This window comes from Saccostrea cucullata, unplaced genomic scaffold (assembly GCF_032062105.1).
Source record: "Saccostrea cucullata isolate Sc308-1 unplaced genomic scaffold, CSIRO_AGI_Scuc_v1 ctg4993, whole genome shotgun sequence".
Taxonomy (NCBI): domain Eukaryota; kingdom Metazoa; phylum Mollusca; class Bivalvia; order Ostreida; family Ostreidae; genus Saccostrea; species Saccostrea cuccullata.
In genome coordinates this window covers 39911-60108 of record NW_026939786.1, presented here as the reverse complement: position 1 = coordinate 60108, position 20198 = coordinate 39911, and the positions used below count along the sequence as shown (strand labels likewise).

The 20198-nt window shown below is 32.8% G+C and overlaps 1 protein-coding gene and 1 long non-coding RNA gene across 2 annotated transcripts; both read left to right on the top strand.

Moving 5' to 3' along the window:
* Positions 1–5534: 5534 nt before the first annotated feature.
* LOC134253985 (probable G-protein coupled receptor Mth-like 3) lies at positions 5535–9288 on the top strand. The gene is given in 4 exon segments (XM_062736560.1): positions 5535–5687; positions 7970–8321; positions 8722–9182; positions 9184–9288. Coding segments are annotated over 4 exon segments (1071 nt in total).
* A 3134-nt stretch (positions 9289–12422) lies between these two features.
* Positions 12423–19930, top strand: LOC134253983 (uncharacterized). The gene is made up of 3 exons (XR_009989213.1): positions 12423–12496; positions 14453–14548; positions 19726–19930. It is a non-coding gene; the product is annotated as an uncharacterized LOC134253983 (long non-coding RNA).
* Positions 19931–20198: the final 268 nt, after the last annotated feature.

Genomic DNA, 20198 nt, shown 5'->3' with positions numbered 1-20198 from the left:
TGACCGTGTTTTAATAAGTTTAAGACATGACTGCATGGATGTTAGGATGCCGTCGTTTTTTTTTTTGCACTATTAATATTCCATCTATTGTTACAACCCTGTCTCCTTATTTTGCGGATTGTTCCTCTATGATGGAATTTCAGTGGTGAAACAATTACAATCTTTGTATCAAATATTTTGGGCAGCACCTCGTAAATCAAACTTTTTCCGTAGCCCGTCGGTGAAACAACACGGTATCGTAATTCAACGCACTTTTAATACTTCTGCCTTGCAAAGGCTTTAGAAAATTTAAAGTTGAATATCTTTCACAATTTATTTCTGCCAATGCAATTTTCCTACGCAAAGAAACCTCGAGGTAACGATCGATAATCATTCGTAATACATGTATAGCACTCCATGATCTGTTTTGGTTTCCCCAAGGTATTTAAATTCTACGTCAGCGAGAGTTTTTATCAGCCAATAAGCGCGGCCGGTAGAGGGCTCTTTACATTACTGATCACCTGTCTGTATATCGGATATCAGACAGGCAGGCCAGTCTACAGGCTCACTTGAAAAGTGTTCGAGTCTATTCGGCTACGGTTGGTTTCGGCCCGATCACATTGGACTCATATTGCCTAATATTGATTGATTGCTTGTTTGTCATTCTCTTTTAAGAATTTTTTCACTAATATAGAGACCTATTCTCGGCATGGGCATTGATCACTGAATCTATTCTAATCTATAAGAGATCTTTTTTATTAAATTCGGGAATTAAAATTGAAACCTCCTCCCCCCGCAAAAAAAAAAGAAATATTTTAAATTATTTTGTCAGTTTCGTTTTATGTACTGATCCATGTATTAAAATTTTGAATTAGATAAAATTTGGTTCAGTTTGGTTCTCGAGCAAAATCAATTCCAATCTTTCATGCTATAAATAAATGTACACATACAGTACAGCTCACGAGTTTTTGCCACCCCACGGTGGAAAATACACGGTGTAAAATACTTCGTGTTACACCGTGTACACGGTGTTCCACGGTGTGCGTATATTGCGATTATTCCAGAAACGCACCGTGTAACACCGTGGACATTACCGTTTCCTTGGGGGACCCTCCGTGTTCCACCGTGCGAGAAAATTACGGAAGAAAATAGTTTGTTTATAAAAATCATTTCAGTTTTAGAATTTTGAAATTATAAATAATGATTATTTGAAAGCTAGAAAAAAAAAATCGAAAATGAAGATTGACTTAATACAAAGAGCTCGTTAACAAACATGCGAGTTCATAATATAACAGCTTCGAGGTGTAAACGTTGGTTCGCCATTGACGGTATGATTGCCAAGTATATTGAATAAATTTAAATTTTATTTTTGTTGAATTCATATTTCATATTTATTTGAAAACAAGAGCAATTATATATATCTATTGTGCAAATTATTATGTTTCCAATATAAGCGATAAATATTCGCATGTACAAATCCAAGTACATTGCCGTTTAACTTAATATTCAGTGCGAAACATAGACAGGGTTCGATAATTTTAGCGATTATTTTCTCTGTAAAATAATTGTTATAAAAGGATATTCACAAATATTAAATATGTCAGATAGCTAATTCAACATTATCTGATTCCTACATCGTAAATAAAAACAGTCAGTATATTATGAAATTCAGATTAATGAGATTATGAATATACACTTATTTTGCAGAAATAATTATATTATAAATAGTGTAGACCACATATCAATGAAGATACTAGTAAGTTGCTACATGCGAGAAAAAGTGCATGCAAGAAAAAAAAACCCTAGTGTTCACGATAATTTCTTATACGTAGTTTGATGGTTGACTATAGTTGTATACATTCACAAAAAAATCTGGCAGTTGTATGTACTAATTGATTTAACCTGAAATTTTGAGCCATAGAAAAATTGAATTTCTTTCGAATATGTGGAAGTATTTCAACCTGAATATCGGGTATTCTTTTTCTTGTTTATAAATCGTCTGCGATCAGTACGAAAACTTAAAAAAAAAAACAGACGAGTAAAAATAAATTTCTTGAACTGCTAAAGCAGCATTCTAAAAATTCCTCTACAAATCATACATAATTTATTTTTTTCATAATAATTAAACTGATTTTAATTCACTTCTAAATTTTACAATGTTCAGAGAGAGAATAGAGAGAGAGAGAGAGAGAGAGAGAGAGAGAGAAATTTAATAAATTTCATGTTTATCTATCCTTTTTTTTCACATTCTCATAAACATAATATTTGTACCTCTAATTTTTTCTTCTTCTAGAAATCAAATTTCTCGGATATCAATGAATTGCAGATTCTCGTGTAAATTAGTGTACAGAGTCACTTCTTGGTCAAAAATGCAATTTTCTCGTAACAGCAAACATTATTTTCATAGACTAGTGTTTACTATTTTATGTTAGTGTAAGTAATTACTTCAAAAAGATTATTATTTACTTTAATCAATTTTTTTTCTTGTAAAATTGTGTAAAAAGCGAGTGAGCGAGAGAGAGAGAGAGGGAGAGAGAGAACCCCTTCCTACATAGTCTGTTATTTTTTTTCTTCGTTTTATTTAGGTTGCGGATGTCTCATTAATCATTCTATAATTCTATTTAATTTCCAGAACTTTGGTTCATATTAAACCCATTTAATACAATGAATCATGTATATGCTGTACGAACGAGATTCTTGTGCATCACCTCATTCACCTGTCAATCAAAATCCCATGACGCTAGGTGACCTTGAAAGTCTGTTTACGCAGTAAGAATTTCACTCGTGATTTGAAACAATCTTATGGTCAGTTCCGAGTTCACACCTGTTTGAAAAATATATTGGGTCTCTGCCGGTGGGCCAGGGGCGCCGTATGTTTATCACACCTTTCACATTCTTTAGCTCTGATCACAGCAAGTGTATAACACACTCAACTGATATCAAACGAAATTCATCTTCCAGGTTTCACTACAACAATGAATATAAACTTACATGTATTTTGTTAATTTATTTATCCTTTTTCAGACACAAATAAGCATGTACTAAGATTTTTATAAACTTAAACATAAATTTGATGACTATTGATAAAGTTTTAATTAGCCGATTCGTATCACTTTCTAGAAGGGGGGGGGGGGGGTTACGAAACCATTTCTTAAATCGCTAAATATCTAATAGATGTTTTCGCCGCAAACTGTTTTTTTTTTCTTTTCATTTTTCATACGATAAACATTACTGAATGAAGAAATAATTGTACTGAAGTTAAATTTTATTTGCCAAAAATTCTGCTGGTGATTTTTGTATTCAGCGTGCAAGTTGATCTCTTCCTAAATTAATAAAATTTATCGGATTATCATCTCTGCCTGTTCAGAAGATTTTGCCGCATTTAATATTATTTCCATATTTTACATTTATTATAGGTTTTCAGTGTTTATAACTGCAACAATCCTTATCTTAACCAATGATTTGCCGAGAAATAATCACTTCAAAGAATTTGATAGACTTTGATTTCGGTAAAGGATAGCTATGGACATGGAAACTGCGCAAATTTAAGATATTTTCCGTCACTTTTGATGAAAAATTAATTTTTTTAAAGTAATCATACCTTATTTACCTAACACTTTCTGTAGTTTAGTTTACATGTAAATATATCAATCATTAAGTGACAAATTGTATTTTCAAAACATGTGTAGAGTCATGTAAATTATACGAATTAATGCTTTCTTAAAAAGAACATTTTAATCTTGTATAAATGAGTACATGTACGAAGCAGTAGTAACACACACATTATTAAAATTATATAAATTTTTGAAAAGGGAGGTTGGAGGGTTTTTCAAAGAGGGGATTGAAGGGGAAATACGAACCGTTGTAATTATAACGAACGTTTTACACATACATGTAATTAAACAACTCGATAGGATGTAGGATGAATTATGGTTTTCAAACGTGGGAGGTTGATCAACCTCGGAAAAAGTATTAAGTTTGTATGGAAGTTTTTGAAAGAGAATTTCAAATTTCTTCATATACTTCAACATTAGACTTCCAGTTAACATATCTATATTTCTATAGTAAAAACACAATAAAAATGGAACTTTCTTCTTTCTGTGTCTTTCTTTCTTTTTTGGCAAATCCAAGAGTGGGGGGTGCTGGTGTACCCCCTCTGAATCCGCCACTGGTATCCGAGAGAGATAGAAAGAGAGAGAGAGATTAAAAGGGGGCTGTATGTTTCATACTTTTAATAACCCCACAGGTAATTTAAGATGAATTATAATTTTCCGTCTGTTTTGTTACATAATTAAAGAATTTTCGTTATTATCTACATTGTATATAAATGTGTACACTTATGTATAGAACAGGTACATGTATATAGAATTCAAAGTGAATGTGTGACACAGGGATTTTAAAAGAACTGAGCCATGCAAATTTATAATAAAAAAAATCCCTAGGAGAAATGTACATGTAATAGTGAAAACGGGGGAGGGGTCAACATTAATATGTGGGTTACGTGACTTACGTCTGGACCACGCACGTGTGTATACAGGTGTGTCATTTTGTGTTCAATCACCTACGGGTGTAACTAATACAGGGTTCAGGTCAAAGAGGTTATACGCTACCGACGTATTAAGACGACGGAACTCTTCCGACATTATTATAGAATAAGTATAAATAACAAAGAAGTATAAACACATTAGAATGATGTATTATCCATTACTATACTATCTTAATAAATTAAAACAATAAACTATTGTGATATTACTTTTAATCATTCAATACCAACAATGTACTTTCTTTGAACATGTCTTCCAAAAACGTGCATTGGACATTGGTATATTACTTTAATTATATATATAGACCTGCTTTGAGTGATTTGTTTGATAGATTTTAAGTAGAATTGGAAGAAATGCACCGTTTTACATCGTGCTGACACACCGACTCGCACCGTGGATAAACTCCGTGTCGCACCGTGGACGAACATTGCAGCACTTTCTAGGCACCGTGTCGCACCGTGGAAAACATTATTGCAATTTTTATGCACCGTGTCACACCGTGGATCGGAGACCGAACTTCAAAGACGCCGACGTTTCTAAAGTTCCACGGAAAAGCGTGGAACATTGGTCCACCGTGGCCGGTGGAATCCGGCAGAAACTCGTGAGCTGTACTGTACACGTATCATGCATCTATGCATCAAATATTTTAACAGGTGGTTTTTTTTGGGATGTTTACGATTTAGTTTTGTGTGATACAAATACATCAAGGACTATCCAAACAATGGAATGTCAAAGTTTAAACAGACGAACTGGCCTTGATCAAATTGAAAATCCAGCTTGTGAAAACTCAAATCGTCGGTCTTTTTTCTCAGTTAAAGAATATACAAATGAATTCTGTCAGCTGTGCCGTGCATAGTCTTGTACATGGGAAGTGCTTGATAAAGTAGTGCTATGTAACAAACCACGGGGAACCCATCACATGGTCTACAAGGGGGCGTGTTTAACTTTACCACATATACCACAACGCGATCTCATTCATCCTTTCATGACCATTTTTTGTTCTTGAACTGAATGGGGGAATATCAGGAATCGTATGTACTTCGTTCTTCGAGAGGCTGTATTCCTGTTAGAGGGAAGAGAATAACAAAGAAAATGGATCTCATGAGATATTTATTTGTTCCTACGATGACGCTTGGAGCTTCTTCATTCCAACAAAAATACAAGGCAAATATTTCAGGCACTTATCAGTCATCTTTAGTAGGGATGTTTACGAATTTTTAGTCGCCCGCGTGGCGCAGTTGTGCAATTGTCATGTTGTAAATTTTGAATTTACCCGGTAAATTCAACATGACAACTAGTTGTCATGTTGTAAATTTTGTATTTACTGCCACCCGGTAAATTCAAAAGTTGTCATGTTGTAATGACAAATTCCTGAAATGTTCTAATTTCCCACTTGAACAGCGAGAGAACGCTGAAAAAATGCAAAGCGAATGATGAAAGAACGATGCTTGAAAGATGAACGTAAATGGTTGAGCGAACGCAAAAGCGAAAAAGAGCGCAAAGAGAACGGTAAGCGAACATTGAACGCCAAATGAAGTACATGTATTTCTTTGGAGTGCCTTTGATCGCGCATACCATTGCAACTTTTTAAATGTTTTCTAATGTCAAAAGTCAAAATAAAACTAGAGGTACTGTGAGCGATGAGCTCACTAAATGATACCCCCCGCCTCCCATATGGTTATAACTGGTGAAAAAGTTCATGTTTTCCTGTGGCCGGGACACCCAAAATATGTGTCGGATCAAAAAGTAAAATAGGAGGTGCACAATGGCAATATGTAATAAAGATTCTGTGAAAGTTGCATCAAATTTCATTCAGTGGTATGAGAGGAGTTGCGGATAAGAGATGGGTACCCCAAAGCGTAACAGACGGACGGACGGACAGACGGAAGGACGGACGGACAGACGGACGGACGGACAGACGTACAGACGGACGGAATTAACGATTACTATATACCCTCCCGCTTTTCAAGCGGGGGGTATAATAAATTAACAAATGAAAAAAATTTAAGAAACTGTTCCAAAATTGTTCGAAGAAAGACAATATATGCACATAAAGTAAGACTTATTTTAGGTTTCTTATAACATTTTCTGCATAGTTGTGTAATGTTTAATTATACCCCCCGCTTGAAAAGCGGGAGGGTATATAGTAATCGTTAATTCCGTCCGTCTGTACGTCTGTCCGTCCGTCCGTCTGTCTGTCCGTCCGTCCGTCCGTCCGTCTGTTACGCTTTGGGGTACCCATCTCTTATCCGCAACTCCTCTCATACCACTGAATGAAATTTGATGCAACTTTCACAGAATCTTTATTACATATTACCATTGTGCACCTCCTATTTTACTTTTTGTTCCGACACATATTTTGGGTTTCCCGGCCAGAGGAAAACATGGACTTTTTCACCAGTTATAACCATATGGGAGGCGGGGGGTATCATTTAGTGAGCTCATCGCTCACAGTACCTCTAGTTTCAATTTGTAATCATACTTATTATTTTCAACATTGTACATGTAATTGTTTCCAAACATTGTGTTATAACCGAAAAAAAAATATTGGGTGTAGAACAGAATATGTTTATTATACCCCCCGCTTGAAAAGCGGGAGGGTATATAGTAATCGGTATTTCCGTCCGTCTGTACGTCTGTCCGTCCGTCCGTCCGTCTGTCCGTCCGTCCGTCCTTCCGTCTGTCCGTCCGTCCGTCTGTTACGCTTTGGGGTACCCATCTCTTATCCGCAACTCCTCTCATACCGCTGAATGAAATTTGATGCAACTTTCACAGAATCTTTATTACATATTGCCATTGTGCACCTCCTATTTTACTTTTTGATCCGACACATATTTTGGGTTTCCCGGCCACAGGAAAACACAGACTTTTTCACCAGTTATAACCATATGGGAGGCGGGGGGTATCATTTAGTGAGCTCATCGCTCACAGTACCTCTAGTTGTTATTATACCCCCGCTTGAAAAGCGGGAGGGTATATATAGTAATCGTTAATTCCGTCCGTCCGTCCGTCCGTCTGTTACGCTTTGGGGTACCTATCTCTTATCCGCAACTCCTCTCATACCGCTGAATGAAATTTGATGAAAATTTCACAGAATGTTTATTACATATTCCCATTATGTACCTCCTATTTTACTTTTTGATCCGACACATATTTTGGGTTTCACGGCCACAGCAAAACATGGACTTTGCCATAAATCTATATGGAGGCGGGGGTATCATTTAGTGAGCTCATCGCTCACAGTACCTCTAGTTTGTTATATGAATTCGTTAAAACTAAGGTGGGTTCTAGAAGAGAAAACAACTTACTTTTAGAATGAAATAGAACTAATGGTTCTTAGAACTATACCCATATTTCCGTGCCTTGCCCATTCCGTTTAATAAGAAAAGAAATCTAATAAAATAGTTTATTATACATCCCGCTTTTCATTTCGTCTATTTTGACAGGAAAAAATACGAATCATTGTCAATGACTCCAATGAAGTATTTTATCTTGGAGAATACGTTATAGATTATAGCGGTTCAATTCGAGTATGCTCTAACATTCAATTTGTCACTCCAGTTGCAAAAAGTATTTCTGAGATATTAGATATCTTGACAAATATTCTCAACGCCATAAGCATTCTGTGTATAATCCTCCTATTGGTCATTTATCTAAAAGTCCCTGCTTTGCATACGGTTCCTGGATTAAATGTAATGAGTACATCGTTTTCTCTTATGTGTATGCAGATAATGTACACCTTAGCAAACGTTTTAGAGAAAGGAACCCTGTTCTGTCAGATCTCTGGAAATTTATTACATTACTTTTGGTTGAGTTTATGCTGCTGTTTATTTATTACATTACTTTTGGCTGAGTTTATGCTGCCGTTTATTTATTACATTACTTTTGGTTGAGTTTATGCTGCTGTTTATTTATAACATTACTTTTGGTTGAGTTTATGCTGTTGTTTATTTATTACATTACTTTTGGTTGAGTTTATGCTGTTGTTTACTTATTACATTACTTTTGGTTGAGTTTATGCTGTTGTTTACTTATTACATTACTTTTGGTTGAGTTTATGCTGTTGTTAACTTATTACATTACTTTTGGTTGAGTTTATGCTGTTGTTTATTTATTACATTACTTTTGGCTGAGTTTATGCTGTTGTTTATTTATTACATTACTTTTGGCTGAGTTTATGCTGTTGTTTATTTATTACATTACTTTTGGTTGAGTTTATGCTGTTGTTTATTTATTTGCTGCTTACACATGTTCTTAAGTTTTAGAGGCATCAGAATTAGGAATACAGAAAACAGTAGGCGAGTAATTATAAGAAAGGAGTATGTCAAATATATTTTGTTCTGCTATATGCTTCCAGTGACCATAATATCCCTTAACGTAATTTTGTCCTATGTCATAAATTGCAGCATTGGTTATGGTAAGAGAATATGTTTCGTTGAAAACTTCGTTCAAAACATCGTTACATTTATAGTTCCTCTTCTTCTAACATGTGTTTCTAACCTCTTCTTGTTTGTTCTGATCATTATCAATATAGATGTTGACAAAAATATTCAAAAGTCTAAAGACAACAAGTCGGAACTGGTTATTTTTATCAAGCTCTTTTGTCTGACGGGATCGGTCTGGATATTACAGGTCATAGATAGCTTCCTGGAATTGTCGCTTTTTCTCGCTTGTTGTTACCCTGCTGACTTCTTCACAAGGTATATTCATTTTCCTCATTTTTTCTTCCTCTTCACATATAAGAAATATGCTCAAATGTAAGTAAAAGGTACAGGCAGAAAGGCATAAAACTTCGAATAAAGTTATCACAAAACTGAGCATTCCATGTGAGATATCGATCCCGATGTCAAGGGAAGATTCTTTTCTGGTTTCTGACCAATGAAATATTTGCTTATGTGTCTTAAATATTTAGGTGTAAGAGATGAAAAAGACCATATTCTCCTCTTCTCATCAAATTTTACAACTTTAAATAAAAATAGTAAACATCGTTTTAAAACTAGCAGAGACTATAATTTGGGGGAAAGGTGGTGTATGAAAATATCTTTTTTTTTCTGCCTCTCAAAACTATTATAAAGCAATGCATTTAGTTAAAATCAAAGTTTTAAAGAAAGAAGATGGGGGAACAAGGCGGGCAGAATGCCTATAGCGTCGGATATTAATAAATTACATTCAATATGTGAATTGAGTATTTAAACTAACTAATTTATGAGGTAAAAGACTTTTCAATAAAAATCCGTATGACCAGCATACTACTTTGAGACTAAAGCGCTAACCATTATGCTCATGATGATTATTAGCATTTAAATCATGTTTGTGATATGTCCCTTGACTTAATGGACTTAAAGTATTTCTCTGAAGGATGCCAATGATTTGTCATAAAAGTTTTCTTTTAAGAAAGATATGGAGATAACGAACAATATTCAATATTCATGAATATCAAGTCCATAAAACAATACAAAATAGGTGCAGAGTAAACACGGACCCCCAAAACATCAGAGGTGGGATCAGGTATAGTGGGTCTTCGCTCCGTGTTCTTGTAAACCACAAAAAGTATATTTTATTGCAAAGTTAAAGGTATAATTGGTCTTCCCCCCAATTTTTTAAACCATAAAAAGTATATTTTATTGCAAACTTTTAGGATTATCTATCAAAAAAATGGAGCGAGATCCACTCATATTGAAAAAGTTTGTTATAGTATGAGAGAATGATCGTTTTGTTCTTTTTAGTGTGTGTATGCTTTATTATAGGCAAATATTTTCAGTCTTTGTGAGACTTCTGTAAATTGTTGAGATTTTACATTAAGTATACTTTAATATTAGATGAAATATCAAATAAAATTTCGATATAATGAAGATTAAATTCCACTTCTTATCTGTCGGTCTGTAGAGACCTCTTGCACTTTATCTTCTATCTTCTTTTATAAATGTAAGTTTAATTAATGATAATGGACTGAAGGTCCTAGAAATATAAGATAAATATGATTTTTCTAACAAACTAGAATTAAATTAACTTTTATAAGATTCCAATCTTACTACAGATTTGAGCCAAAAATCTGTATTTTTTTTTGTTCTTCTCTCCTATAGGTAGTTAAAGATATTTTCTTTGTATCATTTTATAATTGTGACAAGTATATATGAAAATATATACATGAAAATGAGAAAAAATAAATATTTGAAGCATGAAAAATAACTAATATATCCTACACATTAGGAAAAGAAGAGAAAATTTGAATTAGCCAGTATCCATTTTAGTTAAATTATATATGTCATTTTGTTAATACCACCTTATAGGCCCTTTATGATATTATCCTTTTAAGCAAAAAGAGAGAAAAAAATCTTTCGAAATACAAGCAGGTATTGCATAATAAGCTACATATTTATTATTATTATTATTATTATTAATGTCCAGAAAAAAGGTAATAATATTGACCTGACCTTGTCTACGATATAAAACGGTCAAATTTAACATACCATCACTTAGTGATATAGTCTTCCTGATTTTATGAAAATTTCACAAATTTTCAAATACAAGAAATGTAAAAAGAACCTTACCTTAATTATAACTTTAGTTTAATTAAGACATCGAGGTCAATGTTAAATATAAATTCAGTTCAATTAAGACATCGATATCCTTGTTAATTATAACCTTAGTTTGATTCCATCTTTCAAGTAAATCTGCCTTTCTCAATACTATGAATTCACTTAATACATGTCTTTGTCATTGACTGGATACGCGATGTTCGCTTCAACTAATTGAAAAACAATGCATGTGCAATACGAACATTTTTCAATTTCCTTGTATGACATTTGTTTAATACTTGTGCAAGTAGAGTTCATTTGAAGTTTATTAAAAAAAAACGTACCAAAATATTTGAGCCCACTCTTAAAACGGATCTCGCACACGTGAATTTTTGTGATGTTTATAAATTTTTGACAGTTTTTCAATTTTTTTTCAATTCCTTTTTTTTTCATTGTTTTACCCTTTGATATTATATCTTTTTTTTCATATATTGTAGAGGATCCAACTAGCTATTCTCAAGAAAATGCTGTTTTAGTTTTTCTTTTGTCTATTTTTGTAAATTTTAATAAAAAAATTATGTTGATTTTATTTTTAACCTTCTTGGTTATTATTTCAATATTTTATAACACTAAACTTTGAAGAGAAATTAAAAGCAATGGGTATTAAAAAAATTGATAGGAGCGATTTTAACAAAATAAATAAAATATTTCAAATATTTCTAAAAAATGAATTGAAATACTTTGGAACCTTATTTAAACGGATATGGGGCCTATTATTAGAAACAAATGCATGCAACAAAAATCAGTTACACTTTACAGGTGTAGAGATCCCTCTTAATTTAAAAGTACCCCGGGATACATAGACTGGTCAAAAAAGTCAATTAATTTACCTTATATCATTTTCCATTTCCCTGTTTCTCAAATTAATATTTTTTTCGACATATTTACAGAGAGGTTTTGTAGAATTTAAAGTATTATGTTAAATTTTAATCATTTTATATCTATTCAGCAAATGGGCGCGGCTATCATAAAAAAGTTACGTGTACCTCTTCTTCATTTTTATAGAATCTTTAATTATTTTGCACTCGATGATACGTTTGGGATAAACCAAAAAATTATATATAACTCTACGTCACCTAAATATATCAACAGCCAATGACTACCTCTTGACAGTATCGCACAAAAAAGAAGAACAAAGAACAAGACACGCCTCTAAAATTTGGGCCTATTTTTCATCGTTTAAATATAAAGCATATCAGTGATATAATATATTTGAAAAAAATATTTTCTAATGATAAGCATGTTAAATATCTCCAAAAAATACACGCATTAATTTTAGCCAGTCGAATGAAGTCTATTTTTATCTCCTCGTCCTTTTGATGTCACATTCAAGTGCATTTCCCATAAAGAAACTCGACAAAGACTAAACTCTTGTAGCAATACTTCATAATCACAGTAAGTGTAACGTATTGTCAGGTACAACAAAGGTATGGAATATTGTTGTTATTACTTAGAATCTCGCTCATAGTGTACAATTATATAATATCCTTAAAATATTTCTACTTTCGTTTTGAGATATAGTAAACAAAATTGAAATCATGATACTGTTACTTATAAAATATTCACTTTGTATTAGAGATTACCTTTTGGAATCGACTCTATCTTCCTGTACTGTCTAGATTTATTTCTTTCGAATACAACCTGCAAAAAGAAACTCATAATCAACGAATTCTGACAAGGAATTCAGATTTGAATTTTCTGGCCATATTTACATATCTAGAATAGTCAGTTATACATATCATATACAAAATATGTTGAGCATTGTGTTTTCATTTACTTCACGAGCAGACATTTAGATAAAAATCACACAATTAAAAACATACGCGATGTATCCTGGCGTATTGTATTTTCGACCTATTTAGATATAATTTATTAATTTATTGCAAACTTAATAGAAACTGAAAAACTATGGGCTTAAAATGTTAGCATATGTGTCTATGAATAAAATTATACAACCCAAATTGCAGTTTTGTGTTTATTTTATTTATATGCCATTATATGGGGAGGGTGCTTTTTTACCTACAAAAATATTAGCGTCTTATGTTTTCGACCTAAATATAGTATCAATGACCAAACAGTAATACAATTGTCTGTCTTTCAAAAAAATCATTGAACAAGTTCGATATTTCAGTTGCAAATACATTTATCAGTTGGTTGAACCCATTTGTCAGGAGCTGTGCATTTCCAAAAGAAATCAATGAAATTACGTTGCATTTTCAGTAAAAATCTGTAAGAAAGTGCCCATTTCTAAGGGAGAAAAAAATTCGTTTGATCCACCCATTCATTTCAATATTCATGAGTCTCTTTGACAGAGATCTGAATTTTCTTTCGGGAAAATGTCATCAAAAAATCTTTGTAATTAACCGATTACGGCTTTGATTAATCAACAGATAAAATGTGCATTAGTAAAAAGACTATAATTTCTGACATCGGCCTAAAACCACGGATGGAATTCCGTTGAATTAATTATTTTAGGTATTTTCACTACAGTTGCGCTTGAAAGGTATTTTTCAAAGTGTAGCAACCGAAAATAATGTTCTACCGCGCGGAATCTGCACGGAAAACAGATTGAGAAAAGTAGGTCGAAAATACAATATGGTCGAAAATAGGATACGAGACGATACCTTATCGTCTGATAGATTTGCAAGATATTCCATTTTTAAACTTAATAAAATATAATTACTTGTTCATAGACACAAAATCAGGATGCCTTACCAGACGTTTTGAAAAGATATCGAATTTTGAAAATTTTTGCACTATTCAAATAAAAATGTACAAAATTTATAAACATAAATTTAAGATTTTTTTCTTCAAAAATTGTTTTAAAAGAGGTGTACAAATCCATTTATAGACATTAAAAACACTGCACATAGGTCCTTCATTTAGTGGAACTCTTCAACTTCAGGGGAGATCTCAAAAGAGTTCAAACTACGTTGCGTATGACCTTAAGACCATCAATAATTAATCTTTTTCGGAACAGTGTACACGATTCCATGAAGTTTTTCAGATTAATCGCTCTTTGCTACAAAGATGCATTGTCTGTTGCTAAAAATAAAAAATAAATTGTAGGCTATACTTTATATTTTTAAATAAATATTACAACACAGCCAGGGTTATAATATTTAATCAAAATAATAAAAAATAATTTTCCTACTGTATGTAAAAATGATTTTTTTTTTTGGTTTCAATAGTATTTGAAATATTTTTTTAAAAGTAATTGATTTTCTTGTTCACTCGTAAATACATTGTTTGCTGGCCATTAAGTCAATGTTTGTTAATTAATGTGATCAAACATTCGTTTTTCTTTGATACCTATTGATCCATATGTATCTTCATATTTGATACTTTCAGCCAAAAGCTGTCTTTGAAATGTGTATCAACTAGTCATCCTTATCAAATGTCATGGCAGAAAAAAGGCCTCCTAATTTTGTTGGTCCTGATCTCCCTGTGAGTATAATTAACTGGACGTGTTGTCATATGTCTAATCTGTCTCATGTATGATTTCAATCTGTTTTGTTTTAATTTTTTGCTCAAATACAACAAGGGTTATAAACTACACTTCCTTCTAAAATTCCATAGTAAAGATCTGATCATTAAAATAACTTTTTAAAACGACTTTCTGAGGTACTCTACCGTGCCATAGTGTTACTATGATATAATTATTCAGTAACGTATGATGAAAAGATTTCTTATGGAGTTTTTACATGGAAATTTGACTAAGGTAAATAAATGTCTTATTTGTATTATTTACCATGATGAAAATTCGCTGTTTTTCCATTTTTTTTCTAGAATTGTGATGAAAATATTTATTTAATCTCTTTCAACATTGGTTTTTAAAATTAACGTATGATGCAACGATTTCCATCATCAGTAACGTGCGATGTAATTATACTTTAACAATCGTTTTATTAGACCAATATGTTGGATTTCTTTTCTTGGAAATGTTTAAAAGTAGGGTAATAAAATTACTCATTGCTTTCTTTTGATCACAGAATACCAAATGGTTAAGAAAAAAGCAAAACTTGACTAGAACGGCTAAAAAAAATTCCATGTAAAAATTCCATAAGGAATCGTTTCATCATACCTTATGGAATAATTGCATCATAGTAACGCTATGACACGGTGGATTCTCTTGGCAAGATTTATTTCGCCAGAGAGAGCTTTGCCACAAAAGTATCCACACTATTTGTGGCCTTTTTGTGCTATATAGTACCGATTAAATATGTGCAGCATTCTGGGTTTATTTCAAGAAAATATTAATTAAGATTAATATCAACACACCTTTTTAGCTCACCTGAGCCGAAGGCTCAAGTGAGCTTTTCTGATCACATTTTGTCCGTCGTCCGTCGTCCGTCTGTCTTTCTGTCTGTCTGTCTGTAAACTTTTAACATTTTCGACTTCTTCTCAAGAACCACTGGGCCAATTTCAACCAAACTTGTCACAAAGTATCCTTGGGTAAAGGGAATTTAAGTTTGTTCAAATGAAGGGCCACGCCCTTATTCAAGGGGAGATAATTTGGGATTAATGAAAATTTAGTGGTATATTTTAAAAATCTTCTTCTCAAGAACCACTGTGCCTGGAAAGATGAAATTATGGGGAAACATCCTCAGGTAGTGTAGATTCAAGTTTGTTCAAATCATGACCCCCGGGGGTAGGGCGGGGCCAAAATGGCCGACCAAAGTTTTACATAGAAATATGTAGGAAAATTCTTTAAAAATCTTCTTCTCAAGAATGACAAAGCCATAATTCATCATATTTATATATGGAAGCATGTTCAGGTAGTGTAGATTCAATTTTATACAAATCATGACCCCCGGGGGTAGGGTGGGGCCAAAATGGCCGACCAAAGTTTTACATAGAAATATATAGGAAAATTCTTTAAAAATCTTCTTCTCAGGAATGACAAAGCCATAATTCATCATATTTATATGGAAGCATCGTCAGGTAGTGTAGATTCATGTTTGTTCAAATTATGACCCCCGGGGGTAGGGCGGGGCCACAATGGCCGACCAAAGTTTTACATAGAAATATGTAGGAAAATTCTTTAAAAATCTTCTTCTCAAGAATAACAAAGCCATAATTCATCATATATATATATAAGCATGCTCAGGTAGTGTAGATTCAAGTTTGTTCAAATCATGACCCCCGGGGGTAGGGCGGGGCCAAAATGGCCGACCAAAGTTTTACATAAAAATATATAGGAAAATTCTTTTAAAATCTTCTTCTCAAGATGACAAAGCCATAATTCATCATATTTATGTGGAAGGATGCTCAGGTAGTGTAGATTCAAGTTTGTTCAAATCATGACCCCCGGGGGAAGGGCGGGGCCAAAATGGCCGACCAAAGTTTTACATAGAGATATATAGGAAAATTCTTTAAAAATCTTCTTCTCAAGAATGACAAAGCCATTATTCATCATATTTACATGGAAGCATGTTCAGGTAGTTTAGATTCAAGTAGATTCAAATCATAATCCCTTGGGTTAGGGCGGGGCCAAAATGGCCGATTAAAGTTTTACATAAAAATATATAGGAAAATTCTTCTCAATCATTTTCTAAAAAATAACAAATCCATGATTGGTCATGGGACTACTTTTGGATTTAAACTTTACAATAAAAAGCCATTTTATACTAGTCCTACCCTTGGTACTCAGGTGAGCGATGTGGCCCATGGGCCTCTTGATATCTACTACATTGAAAACTGTTTAATCCGACACCTTTGAATAATCTGACACACGGACGTTAATTTTTCCATTTTATCTTTTTCCGTGTTTTAACACTATTCAATCTGACACCCTGTCTATTTCGACACAAAATTTGTCTCCAAGTGCATGTCCAATCAGACAGGTTTCACCGTATATGTTCTGCATCTCTGAGATCTTTTCCCCGTCGTTGCACAAGAGTTTTTAAACTAAAGTTCAGTTTGTTCTAAATTACATAGTACATAAAAATGTTAAAGTACTAAAATCATGTTCTCTTACGACTTGATGAGATTTCAAATCTAACTGTTTTGACAGAGTTTTTCGGCAAGAAGTAATCTTTCACTAACTGTGACTTTATACGCCTAGTGCAGGTTGACATTTGATGGCTCAATCTATATTTAGTAACACCCTGCTACACTGCATAATACATAAGCATACAAGTCAAATATTGCCAAAACAAATACTTAAGAAAAAAAAAATTCTGTTCATTTTTCGAAAACTATCAGTACTTACTTCTCTCCTTAGTATAAACCTGATGTACTTAATGTTTTGAGACAAGAATTAAAGGTATGCATGCTGACTGACGTTTTTCATACCAATTGTTAGTCCATTATTTATACACTGAATTGACCACGGATGTTTTCCGTTATTTCCTGATTATGACAAAAAGCACACGGCGGGTGTGACCGGTCGGCAGGGGATGCTCACTCCTCCATGGCACCTGATACTACCTCTGATGTTTCGGAGGTCCGTGTTTGTTCTGCTCTTATTTTGTATACTTGTTTAATGGACGTTGAGATTGAATAATATTCGTGATTTCCATATCCTTCCATACAAGCACTTTAATTAACCAACGACACAAACAATAAAAATTGTCTTTCCATATCCTTTTATTTTTTGTAAAATTTTGTCCATGATACGTCCTACATAGTATGAAAAAAATAAATAGAATAAAAATGACTAAGTATTATTTTCATGAAGCATACCTTTCTACTACCAATTTAAAGCCTTCCTTTTTTAAAGAAAAAGTTAAACATGTTGTAGATGTTATAGATTATTGACAATACCTTGGTGAACAAGATCAACAGTTAAGTTTAAAGTCATAATTTTGTACGTTTTATGGTCAATACATTGATCTTGTCAGCAAATATATATTATCGGAGTTTTATGAAGAGACTTACTTTTACAGTTGACGACTGACTTTTACAATTTAACCACATACAAACTCCATATACTAAAATGTAAAAGTCAGCTGTCGAATGTAAAAGTAAGTCTCTTCATAAAACTCCAATATTAGGTCCAATGCTGGCTCACGTATTTCAGAGTAATTCTTAGATCATTATATAAACACTTAATTGTCAATGGATTTTCAATAAGTTTCCGATAATGAGAAGGAGCACACGGCGGGTTTTACCAAAGTGCACCATGGTGTACATGTACCTTGTACCATAGTTTGGTGTGATATCTTTTGTTAAAAGTGTGGGTTTTCTGCACAAAACCCACACTTTTCTGTAACTCTGTCCATCGAGTCGGGACAAAAGAATTATTTATAAAATGATCATGCACGGTTTTTTAATCAAACAATCATACGGAGTAAAAATCTTCAATTGTATACAGCATTTTTTAATAAATAACAGTAAAAACCATCATTTATACTTTAACTTTAGTTAAAAGTGAAAAAAAATTTCAGATATCGCTTGATTTTTATAACATTTTTTTAAATAGTGCTATGACCAGGGTGACGTTAGCTAAGTAGATTCCAATATATCGTTCTTTTGAAAACCAAAAAAGGAAACACGGTGCATACTTTACGTGAAAACAAGTGTATGCTACTGGACTTAAATAACCTTAAGTTTTCGATTGCGGATCTAGCCGGTCAAAATTAGATCTTATATTCATTAAATTGAAATAAACTTATTACCCCTCACAAACATTTCACATAAACGTATCACGGAACACGGCAAAATTTGTATTAAATTTCCAAAAAATTAAATTAAACCAAGTTCAAAATAAATCTAAATTACTAGTATGTAATTTTGACGATTGTTATTTACGAGAAAAAAAAAATCATTTCAAATTAACATATAAAATTGAAACCAAACCTGTCATTTTTCAATTACATAAATCAAACTTTTTAAATGGGTCAAGATATATTTAATTCTTATGTCGCTTGCGTGGCCCAGTGGTGAAAACTTCTGCCCTAAAGTCACGCAGTAAGGAGTTGAATCCCACTGTGGGACGTAGAGACCTATAGAGTATAAACAGAGGTCCTGTGACGAAGAAGGTGTTGACAGGAAGATGCCTCACTCCTCAATGACCCTGAGTGCCGAGTATAGGGCAACATTTGTAGCAAAATTTTAAAAGTATTGTATACAAATCACTTACTCTATATTCAATAGACATGGTCTGAAGGGCACGAAGAAGCGTAAAATCATTTCCTCGTGATATAACGTTTTTCCGAATAGAAAATGACATATCTGCTGTCGCAGTAGATCTGTTGAAGTAGAGCCATAAACAGTCGTTTCTTTAAATAATTATTAAGGAGACATTTTGGTTGTAATATACAATCCCAAATAGAAAAATACTACAGTAAACTGTAGTAAACAATAATATACGATAGTAAAGAATAAGTAAAAACTTTGGAACTTTAATTTACTTTTTTTCTTTTAGGATTACAAAATTTTTTTTTACTTTTAATTTTTGAAAACTTTGTAACTTTGATTTACTATAGTGAACACTTTGGAACCTTGAGTAACTATAGTGAAATCTTTGAAACTTTGAACTACTATCAAAGTTTACTATAGTATTTCTAGTTAGATATTGTATCAAATGATTAAAAATTAAAACTTTTATTTGAGTGAATATTTAAGTGTTTTTACGTGACTGTGTATTATCATATCGACAATATTCATTTTCTTTAAAGGCATTGCTGCAAAAACGCTTAAGAATAAGCAGTTCTGAAATTTCGAATGTCTACAGTGGAACTCAGTCTGTTTCATCAGATTTAGAAAGTGATTCCTGCATCGGTAAATTGGGTAACAATGAAATGCAGGAAGATAGTGGCGACGAGGATTCATACACGAAGAAAACGGAGGACGATGAAAACCAGGAAGATACTGATGACGATGATGCTGGTAATTTTTTCATAATATGATTGCTTAAAATTTATTACATACATGTACAAACATAATTTTAGAGAAGCTTTTTTCATTCATAAAATCTTGAAATCAAACATAGTAATAGTTGTAAATTTTTATTTCTATAATGAACTGAATAGAAATATTCTACAACATAAACAGTATAATATCAAGTAAAGGTAAATGTTTGCTTTTTCATACTTTGTCTAGATCGTAGCCTTCTGTACTATATCATTTTATCGGGGTATCCTTTGAGGTT